Genomic DNA, 13,954 nt, shown 5'->3' with positions numbered 1-13,954 from the left:
TCAGGGCTCCTTTCCTGGGGAGGTAGGGAGGCTGGGGTGGAGGCCAGATTTGAATTGTTGGTGGAGATCTGGATTCCCATCCTGGGAAACACAAGTTTTTATTCCTTTCCTGTCTCTGCCCTTCTTACTCTCCCTTCTCAGGGCTGACAGTGGGATTGGAGCCCCAGCCTTCCCAGTTGAAGCTGTGTGACTCTAGTGAAGCTGTCTCTTAGGGAGGCCTGCTTTTGCAGGGTCTGGCACTGCAGGGTGCTCAGTGGACGGTGGGAACTGTGGCCAGTGTTATGATCCCCTGAAGCTGGGTGCTAGAGACCCAGGTTGCTTCCCCTTGTCTGCTGTAGCATCCCTTGGCCAGCAGAGGGCACTGTGCTCTTGACTGAGGCTGGAATTGTGGGAGATGCCCCTGTTCTCACATTGATTGAACAGGGTGTGGCCCTTCACAGTGCCACAGTGTCACCCTGGGACCCAGCTTCCGATGGTCCTGTAGAGTCAGGACAGCTGTATGCTGTGGACCCTCGAGGCCATCAGAACCACCACCACAGCCTATAGATGTGGATCCCGTGGGATCTCTAAGCAAGGCCTCAGAGAGGCACTCTTCAGCCCTTCAAGAGCTATCACTTGTGAACTTCCAGGCCTAGAGAGGGTCTAAGCCTGAACCGTTGTTGGGATACATGACTAGTACACATTGCAGATTCCTGCTGTTTCCCTCTCTATCTCCCTCCTCTCCTTCCTTTTTTCCTTCCTTCCTTCTTCCTTTGTTCCCCCAGTCAGTTGTGGGATTTGAATTCAGGGCCTGGGTGCTATCCATGAGCTTTTTCACTCAAGGCTAACACTTTACCAATTTGAGCCACAGCTCCATTACTGGTTTTCTGGTGGTTAATTGGAGATAAGAGTTTCACAGACCTTCCTGCCCAGGCTGGCTTCAAACTGAGATCTTCAGATTTCAGCCTCCTGAGTAGATAGGATGACAGGCATGAGCTACCAGTGCCTAGCTTCTTTTGTTTTATTGTAGTGCTTGTACCGGACTTGAACTCAGGACTTGGGCACTGTCCCTTAGCTTTTTTGCTCAAGAATGATACTCTATAAACTTGAACCGTAGCTCCACTTCTGGCTTTTTGCTAGTTAATTGGAGATAGGAGTCTCATAGACTTTCCTGCCCAGGCTGGCTTCGAACAATGATCCTCAGATCTCAGCCTCCTGGGTAGCTAGGATTCAGGCATGAGCCACCAGGCCCTGGCTTCCAGCCACTTTCTCTGAGTCCCATCCCAAGCTAGCCAGGGTCCAGCTCTGTAATTGCCTGTTTATCTGTTACCTCTCCTCTTGAGGTGAGGTCCCTGTGGGCACACCTGGTAAAGCCTGCTGATGAGCTTGACAGGGCTGACACAGAGGGTTTGGGAGAGTTTGGGGAATGAAGGCTCCCCTTTTTTCCCCAAAGGTTGTTTGATCCAGATTGACAGTTCCATGGGCAGCCTCCCTGGCTGGTCCTCCTCTGCCTCTAGTGGGTCATAACCTAACTGGGGCCATCTGCACATTTGAAGGGGAAAACCCTGCTCCCTGCCACCCTGTCCCTGTCTAGCTCCCTCTCCCCCCACAGCTCCCCATCTAGCTGGTGGCAGAGGCCCAAGGCTTCAGGCAGGAGATTGCATGCTGGGTATCTTCAGCAGGCTTGTTTTGTTCTTTTTTTCTTTTGTTTTTGTTTTTTTTTTTTAAATCTCCTCCTGCAGGGGGCTGGGACTCCAGCCCCGGTGGTCTCAGAGGCTGATCTCCAGTAGTCTGTTCCCCGGGGAGGCTGGGGTAGGGCTGGGCACTCTCAGTAATTACACACTACCCCTGACTGCTGCTATGGTGACAGCCCCTGGGTCCAGGAAGGAGACCCTTGGGAGCTCATTACTGTGTCCTGTGTCCCTGTCCCTGCTGACTGGCTTCTGTTTGTTTTTACCCCTTGCTTTCTTGGCCTGTTGCCCTGTAAGGCCTCCTTGCCCTACCTCCATTTTCTCCATGGAAGGACAGTGGAAGAATCGGGGTGCACAGCCCTACTTCTCACCCAGTTCTACATCCTGGGTGCTGAGCTTCAGGGTCAGGAGTGTCACATCTGTGGCATACATGCTCCTCTTCCAGGAAGCCTCTCATTTACTCCTAGTCCTTCAAGTGGCCTGGGACCAGCAGGCACAGAGCTCAAAAACAGCCAGATTGTTTCTGATTCAATTGGGTGCCTTGGTAGTTGCTAGCCTGGGGCTGGTCACAATCTTTCTTAGTATGTACCTCTCAAGGTGTGGAAGGAAAACAAACCCCTGATTTTGAGGGGTTCTCTGATACTCAACTTCTGTTCTGCCAGACCCCTCTTGCAGCAAAGGTACTGTGGCCTCTCCAACTCAACTGTTTTCCAAGAGCCAGGAGTAGACTGCAAGTGACCAGGCTCTGTGAACCTCTGTGATAGTTTTCTTGAGCATCTGTTACAGGACTGTTGTGAGTTGCAAACCTGTTGCCTGCCCCGAGTCTCTGTGTCAGGCTCTGGCCTGGCTGTGGTATAGGCTGAGGAGAAGCAGTCAGGATCATGATTAGAAGAAAGGTGGAAGTAACCAGAGTCCAGGGAAGGAGTTTGGATGCTTATAGGGCCAAAGGTTGGGGGTGGGCTACACTGGGACAGGGCTGGGAGAGAAAGGCCTAGGGTGGTGGGGGGGGGGGCAGTACTTTTTAAGTACCATGTTGGAAGTTGCCTCTCAATTCCTTCCCTGTAATATGTGCCAGTTTCACTCTCAGTTTTGAAGCCCAGTCCACTTCAGTTGGGTCCTGGGGAAGAAATATGAAAAAGTACAAAAAGTCCTAGTAACTAGCAGCCTTAGGGGTTTCTGTAGACCCTTTTTCTCCTTTACTTGAGGTTAAGGAGGTAGGTGTGTGTGTGTGTGTGTGTGTGTGTGTGTGTGTGTGTGTGTGTGTGTGTGTGTGTGTGTGTGTGTGTGTGTGTGTGTGTGTGTGTGTGTGTGTGTGTGTGTGTGTGTGTGTGTGTGTGTGTGTGTGTGTGTGTGTGTGTGTGTGTGTGTGTGTGTGTGTTGGTCCTGGGCTGTGTGTGTGTGTGTTGGTCCTGGGGTTTGAACTCGGGCTGGGATCTATGCCTTAGCTTTTTTGCACAAAGCTGATCATTTGAAACACAACTCCATTTGTGGCTCTTGGGTTATCCATTGGAGATAAGAGTCTCATGGACTTTTCTTGCCCAGGCTGGCATCAAACCTTGACTCTCACATCTCAGCCTCCTGAGTAGCTAGTAGTGCAGGCCCATCTTGTTTGTTTTGACGTGTAGTTTTTGCAATTACATCATAGGTGTTGGGGGGCTTGCTTTTCCCCCAAGTTCAATCCTGTCAATTCAGTGTTTGGCGGGTCCTCCGGAGGATCTAGTGACCAAGCAGCATTCAGGATGTCACTGGGCTGGGCCCACTGCAGCCTCTGCCTCCTTCCTCTCCTGCTGGCCACAGCCTTCCCATCTCTCCTACTGGCCCTCCCTCACCCTTATCGGCCCCTCTTCTACTCTGTGTGCGAAGCCTGCCACCTTGGTCATCGGGCTTCTGCCGGCCAAACCCCTCTATCCAGGTGGAGACCAGGACACACCTCCTCACCTGGATGCCAAACTCCTGCATGCTTTGGTCCCTACTCTTAGGCCTTTGGACTCTACCAATAGCCATCCTGGTCTGTTACCTGGGTACAAAGTTTCTGCCCCAGGAACCACTGCATTCTGGGAATTCTGTATGTGCATGGCTAACAGCTTCCCCTGCCTCTTCCCTACCTGTGACTCTGGTCTTAGTTTTTGGTTTCTTTTCCATCAGCTTGCACCCTCAACCACCTTAGTCACCTTCTCCTATACTAAAAGCCTGGGCTTAGCACTGCTATCCCTGGAGGTCTTCGGTCCTCACCCTCCAGGGTACTGCTCCCTCCTCAGCCCCAGCACACACCTTTCTGAACTGCATTTGGTCCCTGGCCAGTGCACTATGCTCTCTCCCCACTTGTACATATTCCTTGTGTGTATATGTGCATGTGTGCATGTATGTGTGTGTGCACATGTGCATATGCACACACACCAGTACTAGGGCTTGAACTCAGGGCCTGGGCACTGTCTCTTAGCTTTTTCACTCAAGGCTGATACTCTCTCACTTGAGCTACAACTCCATTCTGTTTTTGGCAATAAGAGACTCACAGTCTTTTCCTCCCTGGGCTGGCTTTGAATTCTGATCTGCAGATTCTAAGATCTTGGCCTCCTGAGAAGCTAATATTACAGGCATGAGCCATTGGTGTTGGCTATGACATGTGTTGGACTCCTTTAGCATGTGGCCCATGACCTCCACTGCTGTCTTATTAATGGCAATCATTCATTCAGCATTCCTGCTGAAACGTACTCGATATTATTCACTTCTGAGGGTCACCCACATGGCAGGCCTTGTTCTCTGCATGCTGGCTTAGAGGAATGCACAATGTCTCTGCCCTCTCAGGGCTTATGGGCCTGATGTCTTCCTTGGTACGTCACTGTTTTTATGTAGCCCAAGATACTACCAATGTGCTTATATTCACTGAGCAACGAGCCCTACTTGTGGTCCACTGAAGCCTTCAAATTGTTTTCAGTTGTTACTTCTTTGCCTCTGTCTCCATTCTCTTTTCTGTATGTGGTATATGTTGTGGCGATGGTCCCTCTACCTGCACTAGCCCCAGTTCTCTCAGCTGGGCTCCTGTCTCTCAGATTCTTCCCTGCCTCAAGTCCCCTAGAGGAGGTGGAGGATTGGTGCAGGGGGGATTGGTAATGTGATTTTAGTAAAAGGGAGACCTGGTCCTAGAGCTGGTGGTGCAGGACAAATAAGGCCAGCAGTCAGACTCAACTGGGTGGGTGATCTTACAAAGTATCCCCCTGGAGCCAGGGGTGGTAGTGCATGCCTGTAATCCTGGCTACTTGAGAGATGAAGGCAGAAGAATCACAACTTCTTGGCCAGCCCAGGAAAAATGTTAGCAAAACCCTGAGTCAAAACCAAAGTAAAAGAAAAGGATTGGAGGTATGGTTCAAGTGTTAGAGACTTGCTTAGTATGCTTAAGGCCCTGGGTTCAATTCTCAGTTCACACACCCAAACACACTTGCGCGCGCGCGCACACACACACACACACACACACACACACACACACACACACACACACACACACAAATAAAATAAAAAAGAAGCATAGTCCCAGGGTCAGCAGCCTGGGATAGACATGGCTAGAAAGTAGATTCCCAGGTTGTACCACAAAGGGTTAAACCCAAAATTCCAGGGGTCATCAGTCCATTTCTAACTTGTGTAGATGATTGTGATGTGTACTGAGGTTTGAGCACTTCAGCCACTGGTGGGCGGTAAAAGCTGCTGGGCTGGGTCTTGGCAGTGGGAAGGAGGTAAAGTTTCATGGACACTTGGAAGCAGAAGCAACAGGCCTTGGTTGTTGGATATGGGAGAAGTTGGCTTGGGTGACTCCAGATCTTCAACCAGGAGACCCCTTTCTGGTTCTGTTCTTTGCTTCCTGCCTTGGGATCTTTGAGTTGCTCCTTATGGACGGACCTACATGGAGCTCATGCTCCCCTCTCCATTTCTCCTTCCCTCCCTTGCACACAAGCCAGCTCCCAGCCCAGCATGTAGTCAAGGTGGTTGCCACAGCAGTTGTCATCAGTGTCTGATCCCCCGAGGAGCCTGCTACCATCCTGCCTGCCACAGCATCTGCATTAGGACTGCTGCAAGAAGCAGAGAGGAAGCAGTCAGGGATGCACACCCCAGTTTGAGACCTGGGTGGGGCTGGGAAGGGCAGGTGGCAGAGGAGGCGGGCCCTCTAGGTGGCCTCTTGTCTTGGCATCTGAGGCCCCAGCCCATTTGGTTCCTGAACGTTAACGGGAGCAGCAGCAGCAACAGCAGCAGCAGCAGCAGCACCTGGGCCATGGCGGAGGACGGGCCTCAGAAGCAGCAGCTGGACATGCCGCTGGTCCTGGACAAGGACCTGACCCAGCAAATGCGGCTCCGCGTGGAGAGCCTGAAGCAGCGCGGGGAGAAGCGCCAGGATGGTGAGAAGCTGCTGCGGCCTGCCGAGTCCGTGTACCGCCTCGACTTCATCCAGCAGCAGAAGCTGCAGTTTGAGCGTTGGAACGTCGTGCTGGACAAGCCGGGCAAGGTCACCATCACAGGCACCTCGCAGAACTGGACGCCTGACCTCACCAACCTCATGACGCGCCAGCTGCTGGACCCCGCTGCTATCTTCTGGCGCAAGGAGGACTCAGAGGCCATGGACTGGAACGAGGCTGATGCCCTAGAGTTCGGGGAGCGCCTGTCGGATCTGGCCAAGATCCGCAAGGTCATGTACTTCCTCATCACCTTCGGGGAGGGCGTCGAGCCTGCCAACCTCAAGGCCTCCGTGGTGTTTAACCAGCTGTGATGGGGCAGTTGCTGCGCCTGCCCCTCCTCTGGCCCACCTGCCCTCTCCCCTGCCCGGACGTCCTTCCCTACATGTGTTTTGGGGGACATTCTTCTAGCTGCTCAGCCCTTTCTCGGCTTGGCCAGAGGCCCCTTGAGTCATACATCCTCTCCTTTTCCCTGGTGCTCATGCTGTGGCCCGCAGGAGAATGATTCACAGCTCCGTAGTCTAGAAGCTGGACCTGCCGTAGATGAGGCTGTCGAGGCCCCGTCGGGACCCTGTGGACAGATGGACAGACTCAAGCACCTGCCTTCTCTACTTCATTGTGACACAGAGAGACTGAGTGAGGGACTGAGATCCAAGCAGTCACCCATCTCGCTTCCCACAGACGACAGGAGCTGCCTCCTTGGGGAAGCCAGCAAACAGGTGTTTGCTGCCCTCTGGCCACAGCGCCCTTTGCTGAAGCCTGTATCCGTTGGTGATCACCTTGTTTGAGGACTAGGAAGGTGCTGCTCCTGTCATGGGCTGAGTGTGGTCCCAGGATGCCTTGGGGCTCTGGGTTCCTATGGGGCTTACTTGAGAAGTAGGGGGTGGCTGGCTCTGCAGGCTGGAATGGCTGCTGGGGTGGAGAGTGGAGGATGATAGGTAAGGTCACACAGAGATCTGTCTGCCTGTGCGCATCCATAGATACATTCTTATGGATGTATACCAGAGTCTACACCTGCTCTGTGGATGAATCTCGTGCTCGATTATCTGTAGCAATTTCTGCTGGTTAAAGGTTTAGTTGAGATTACTTTGGTTGAGCTCCTTTTGGCCTTCCTGTGCTGGGAGACAGAGGGTCATAGAATAAAGGGGAGGCAGGTTAGTGGAGGGTAGGGAGTACTGGATAGAGAGTCCTAGGGCCCTGAGCTGGAGACACCAGTGTTCCTGCTAGGAGCTCAGGCCTTTTCCACTCACTGTTCTGGGAGGCAAATGCTTGTTCCATGCTGCTGCAGCCTCTCTGGCGTTTCCTGCTCCAGCACGGCTGCCCGGGTGCAGGTGGGGAAAGCCAAGGGCACTTACAGTGGCTGATGGTCTATTAAGTAGGCTGGAGTTGGCGGGGTGTGACAGGGGACACTGGCCTCTGAGGTCTCAGTGGGGGCACTGTCCTTGCCAGAAAGAGAACTCAAGGCATGGTTATCAGCAGTCAGTTTTGCCCCAAGCCTCATTTTCCTTTTAGACCGCTCAGGCCGAATCATCCTGCATACCTCAGCAGGGCCCAGCACCTTGACTCAAGGCCAGCCCAGCATTTGGTCCCTCAGCAGCCAGAGATATGACCCTGTCATTGCTCTTCCTGTGGCAGAGCTGTCAGGATTTGGGAACAGAGGTGCTGAGAGCCGAGTGTGGGGGACCCCATCTTAAGAGACATGCAGCTGGTGCTGGAGTCAGGGTTCTATAGGTGGAAGCCCCAATTGGAGTGGGAGCCCTGGTCCTTTGTACTCCTGGCTCTCGGTCTGCTCTGGCTGATGCTTGCGGCCATGGTTAACAGCTTCTCTGCTGATTTCTGGAGGACCCCAGGCCTTGGACAGGGCTCCTGCCCTTCTGTTTGTTTGCTTTGCTTCTCCCTGTAGCTCTCGGGATACTCTGGATTCACAATGACTCTCCATCACCCCTTCTGCTCTGTGGCGTCCCCAGTGCCCCTGCTGTGCGTGCTGTGTGTCCCCAATAAAGGCTGTGTGCCCTGGCCTCAGTGGTATATGTCTCTTGCTGCAAGCACAGCTCCTATCAGGGACTCTGATTTCCCCATACCTCCCAGCTCTGAGAAGCCCTTCCTCCAGCTCCACATTCCCTGCTCCTCCTCCCCCCCTAACTTCCAGGGATGAGGCTGAGCAATCGGGTGACTGGCCAGGCCCCACATCCCAGTCCCAGCTGGGTTTTGTTGGATCATCTGACTTTCCCTGACTAGTATGAAGCCCAGCAGAGGTCTTGCTATCTTATTCTCCCCTCCTGAGGGACAATGGGGCGGGGGCGGCTGGAACTGGGGAGTGGCCAGGGGAGGGATGGTGAGTCAGACCTGGGCCCAGTTGTAGCCTGGCCTTGGTCACTGCTTTACCCCACAGTCCCTGAACACATCACAGCCCCAGATCTTCCAGGAGGTGCTTCCGGATTTGTGAAGGCTCTTCTAGCCCTGCTGTTCTGGGACCATTAAACCCATGGTCAGAGGGGACTGACACTGGCCTTGCTGAGTCTCAAGGCCTCCTCACCTTTGTGGCCCATTGATCCTGCCTAGCTCTGTCCCCTCAGCAGCTCTCAAAACCACTCATTTTTGGACAGAGCCACTGAGGCCCAGAGGAAGAGATCTACTGCCCAGGTTACAGAATGGTGAGGTGGGCTAACCTCTGAATCCATGTACCTTGGCTCTCATGGCACTGGTCCTCTTAGGCCGGGGCATGTGTCCCTTACCCCCCACCTGAGGGCCCAGACTTGGTTGGCTAGGATGGCTTCCTTCCCAGACATGGAGACCAGAGGCCACATTCATGATTTTGCTTGGAAATAACTTAGCCTCACCCCACCTTCTCTTCCTCCGTCTGGAATCTTCCCACAGCAGTTGCTGCCACCTTGCCTATTTCTCAGGGCATCCAGAGACCCCCCCGTCTCAGCCCCACGCCCCATGGCTCAGGAGTCTCTGCTCCCCCCACCCACTCATGCCCCTCCCCCCCCCCAGCTTGTCCCAGCCAGTCCTGGAAGGGCGTCTGGGAGGAGGGGAATCCAGGGGAGGAATCCAGCCATCCCAGGTACAGGAGCAGGAAATGAGCTGTGTTTTTTTTAATCATCAAAGAAACTGTGGGGGTAAGGAGACCTGCTGTTCCCCAAACCTCTGCCCCCACCTCTTCCCCAGAGGGGTATGTGGAATGGGAGGGTCCTACCTGAGTCCTGCTGTATGGGAGCCTCTCCAAGCCTGTGTCTTACAGTCAGGACTAAGCCGTGCCTCCCTCACAGGTGTTGTGGAAGCTGAGTGGGCCGGGTTAGTAAATGCTTCCATGTGCCAGGCTCCACTGCAGGGGGCTGTTTCAGCCCGGTGGCTGGAGACTCACAGTCTCACAGAAGACAAGGGGTTTGGAGAACCATTTACTGAGCAGGTACTCAAGGTTCAGAGAGGCAAGGGAATTGCCTGAGATGACCCAGCAGGCTGGTGCTGATGGCAGCTGGTGTGTAGACCAGAGGGATGGGCAAGCCCAGGGCCTGGTTCTGTGATTCCAGACAATCATGGAGGCTGTGTCCTCTACCAGCACCAGGCTTAGGTGGACCAGCTGAGGGGACATTCAGACTTTGCCTTGTAGCCTGGGGAGGGGAAGCCAGCTCCCCTGCCTGTGTGAGGTGCTGGAATGGCTGTGGCCCCATCAGCATCCTCATCCTGTTTGGATACCTAGCCTTCCTGGCCACTGCATCTGCATTGGACACTCTTAGAATCAGAAGCTGATAATTGCATTTCAGGTGCTCAGACCCCACTGGGTTTGAGGGCTCAGAAAGGCCTGTGCCTCACACCATCCAACCTGGGTATCTGGAACCCCCTGTAGGCTTGCACCTCACAGCCTTACCAGCATTGCTCAGAATACTGTGAGTGACCCTCAGAATCCCGGGGCAGGGGGCGGGGGGGGGGGGGGGAAAGCAGAATCTGAAAAGCTCACTCCCCATGTCCCACACAGGGCCTGAGCAGTGCCACCCTCCCTGGGCTCCTAATCCCAGCCTGCTCTTCTCTGATCTGTGGCCTTGGCAGGAGGTACCCCAGAAAAATGAGAGCCCAGATTCTTGGGTCTAGGTGGGAGTCCTGAAGAAACCCAGCACCAGGTGGCGTTATGGAGCATCCATCAGGGACCCTGTAGTAAGATATGATGAAGTCACCTAGGCCTGTAGGGTTTCACATCCCACCATCTCCTCCCCAATGACACATCAACCCAAACAGCACCCCCCAGAGTTTCCTGCACCCCATCTCACTCAATGGCTTGGTGAGATGGCACACATGTACCATTCCAGATACATAAAGAAGCACAAAAAGAGGGATCGAGATTCAAGCCAATAAGTCCCTATTTTGAAAATAACCAATGTAAAAGGCACTGGTGGAGTGACTCAGGTGTTAAAACAATTGCCTAGCAAGCAAGGGGCCCTAAGTTCAAACCCCAGTCCCACCCTTAACCCCTCCCCCCCCAAGAAGGTTTTTAGGATTAGGGAATGCTTATATAGATTCTACCACTTGAGAATCTCTCATCTGAAAATCCAAGTGCTCTGATATCTAAAATTTTCTCAGCCTCACAGCAGTGCTCAGAAACTTTAGATTTCAGCATTTGAGTTTTCTAATCAGGGTTGCTTAGATTGTATCATCAGATGCCCAGTAAGTGCCCTAGTTTCCAACTTGGCTGCAGATATGCCTACATTTTACAGTTTGCTTTTAGAATGAGATCCAAAACAAAGTCCATAATTGTAATTGGTTGGATGCCCATCCTTTTGATTTTTCCTTGCAAATTTTGTTGGCTGCAGAAACCGGGTTCTTTGTCCTATGCTATTTCCCCTATGGCTGGATTTTGTAGATTGCACCTTTGTGGTGTGAAAGAATGTGGTCTGTTGCTCGTGTTTCCTGTGCAGTCTTTGTAGGTATCCTGTGCACCATTCAGGAGACATGTCATGTCTGCTTATCTTTTTTATGTGACATGAGAATCCATTGGAGACCCTTGAATAAATCCATTCATTTTTCAGTGGTTCCAAAATGATGGTGGTCCTGTCTACTAGCTAGTTCATTTCTCAGTGGAAACTTCTCTTTGTCTGCCATTTGCTTAGCCTCTGTGTAGGGCAAGCAGGATCAGCACTTGGCTCGTGATTTTCTAGTCTCCTTGGAAGAGAGCAGCCTCCATCAGCCTGCTTCCTGACCCTTCTTTCTGGCCCTGGGTATCTGGGGGCTTCCTTGACTGCTGGTGTAGCCAGATGTGGTATCGTGGGTCAGTGTCTATGCATATGTGAGCATGCCTGCCTGGTCAGTCTTTTCCTTTGACTCAGTGCTGGCTGGCATTGGGTAGCTGGCTACTGGAGAGGAATGAGAGGCTGGCTGGGGCCTCATCTTGTACCAGGGCCAATAGCTATGACACAGGCCCCTGGGGATTCCTGACTCTAGGTCCCAAGGCCCTGGAGCCTCATTAGGTGCTTTTTGAACCACAGATGACTCAGGAACAAAGCTTGAGTTTGACTAATGATGTTTCCTAGGTCCCAGCGTGCATCCCACACTGTGTGAGAGCCTCTTCTCCCTCCCTCCATCCCTCCCTCCCCATGCAGTCCAGAGCACTCCACAGGATGGAGGGGGGCAGGGAGGCAGCTGCAGGGGAGGACAGTGGCTGGAACCTGGTCGCAGCTTAGGAATCCTTGTTACTGTGCTTTTGAGCAGCTATGGGCTTCTCTGGACCTCAGCCTCCATCTGTGCCTGTGGGGGACCCATTTTGGATCCAAGGCTTCGCCTTAAAATCAAAGTGGAGAGACGGGAGAAGTCAGGCAGAGGACAACCTAGGGGTTTTTGTTTGTTTGTTTTCTTAAGACAGAGTGCAGGCTCATGCCTGTAATCCTAGCTACTCAGGAGGCTGAGATCTGAGGATCACAGTTCAAGACTAGCTGGGCAAGAAAGTCTGTGAGAGACTCTTATCTCCAATAAACCACCAGTGCCACTGGAAGTGGTACTTTGACTCAAGTGGTAGTGTGCTCCCCTTGAGCTGAAAAGCTGAGGGACAGCATCCAGGCCTGGAGTTCAAGCCCCACGACCGACAAACAACAACAACAACAAATCCACAGAGTAGCCAGGCTATGGTGGCTCACACCTGCAATTCTAGCTGCTCAGGAAGTTGAGATCTGAGAATTGCAGTTTGCGATTAACCTAGGCAGAAAAGTCCGTGAGACTCTTCTCTCTAATTAACCAACCAGCAGAAAGCCAGAAGTGGAGCTGTGGGCTGTGGCTTAAGCACAAGAGCTTTGAGCAAAAAAGCTAAGAAACACCAAGCACCAAGGCCCGGAATTTAAACCACGGTAATGGAGGCTGGGAATGTGTCTTCGTGGTGGAGTGCTTGCCTAGCAGGCATGAAGCTGTGGGTTCGATTTCTCAGTACCACATATACAGAAAATATAAAGCCGGAAATGGTGCTGTGGCTCAAGCAGTAGAGTGGTCGCCTTGAGCAAAAGAAGCTCAGAGACAGTGCCCAGGCTCTTGAGTTCAAGCCTCAGTAACCACAGTTCAAACCACAGTAACAGTGCATGCATGCGCATGTGCACAAGCACATACATGCAGGCGAAAGGGAAGGTGGGGAGCAGGGGAGAGGGGGAACTAGTGCCGTTGAGCTATGGTGGCTCTACATCCCAAGCCTGGCTGTGAAGCTCAGGGAGGCTGTGTGCCTTTCTCAGCCCTGCCCGGGGCAGCCTGCCAGTCACTTCCCAGAGCATTGCCTGCATAGCTGGTCTAAGACCTAGGACACCCAAAACAGCCAGCTTATGCTGGGCCCCTGGCAGGCCTCCACTAATGGCCATAACACCTCTCCCCAGAGTTGGCATTTTTATTTTCTTGGTGTCAAATGTCCCCCAGGGAGCATGTTCTGCTGCCAGGATTTCTGTTGATATAAACAAAAGCATCCCCGGATGAGCACAGCGGCGTGGGGCCATGGGGCTGCAGGCTGCTGGGGCTGGCACCGCCCCTGCAGGTCAGGCTCCTAGAGGACGTCCACATCAGCCAGCAGGCCCAGGAGCCACCTGTACCACCCTGGTTCTCTTCAAAGGAGTTGCCTAGGATCTGGATGGGGCTCAGCAGGGCCAGCTGGTCACTTGGCGTGGAGGAGGTGAAGGGTTTGCCCTTCCCTGTCCACCTTCTGCTGCTCACATTGCTTCTGTTTGCCCTTGTGTGTTTGGGGGACATTGCCAGCTGCCAGGGTGCCTCCTCAGAGCTGCTGCTGATTCCAGGGTGGGTTTTCCCCTTCCCTTCCTCTCCTTGCCCTTCATTTCCTCTGGGTGTCTGCCTCTCTAAGACTGGGGACCTCTTGAGAACAGGGAGCATGTCTGGCTTATCTGGGTCCTCAGTTTTAATCCCAATGTCAAGCCCAGATCTATTCACCTCCAAAAGTGTGTGTGTGTGTGTGTGTGTGTGTGTGTAAGCTGTGTGACCTTGAACAGATATCTTGCCAACTCTAAGCCTTGGTTTTTCTCATTTGTCAAGTGCAGTTGATGATAGTAATCTACTAGTGTGTTTGTGGTAAGAATGAAGTGAGATAAAGAGGCACAAGACCTGGCCTTTGCAAGATGATCCATAAATAAGAAAAGGATCCTGTGACATAGGCAACACGTCACTCTTTAGGCCAGATACCTGGTGTGTAGCAATGATCAAGTCAGATATGGCCTGGCTCTCAGACCCTGACACAAACTCATGCATTCAGGTAACACATTGAACTCAGTCAATGTCAGTATCTCAGAGAGGTGCTGGGGCCAGGAGTTTGATGGGCGGAGGTCTGGTGCTGAACTGGGGAAAGCTTCCTAGAGGAGGAGGATGGACACTAAG

At 52.9% G+C, this 13,954-nt stretch overlaps 2 protein-coding genes across 5 annotated transcripts in view; both read left to right on the top strand.

Annotated features, from left to right (window-relative positions):
* Positions 1 to 13,954, top strand: part of Capn5 (calpain 5) — a 58,064-nt gene that overhangs the window by 27,559 nt on the left and 16,551 nt on the right. The window lies entirely within an intron of this gene.
* Positions 5,932 to 6,423, top strand: Omp (olfactory marker protein). The gene has a single exon (XM_070034661.1). It carries the CDS (start codon positions 5,932 to 5,934, stop codon positions 6,421 to 6,423), a length of 492 nt encoding a protein of 163 aa, XP_069890762.1.

The sequence above is a fragment of the Dipodomys merriami genome, unplaced genomic scaffold (genome assembly GCF_024711535.1).
Source record: "Dipodomys merriami isolate MVZ:Mamm:240054 unplaced genomic scaffold, mDipMer1.0.p SCAF_25, whole genome shotgun sequence".
NCBI lineage: Eukaryota > Metazoa > Chordata > Mammalia > Rodentia > Heteromyidae > Dipodomys > Dipodomys merriami.
This window is presented reverse-complemented; position numbering and strand designations above follow the sequence as displayed.

Bases quoted from the DNA above. Each gene is read 5' to 3' on its own strand.
- Omp (XM_070034661.1), top strand. From the start codon at position 5,932: ATGGCGGAGGACGGGCCTCAGAAGCAGCAGCTGGACATGCCGCTGGTC.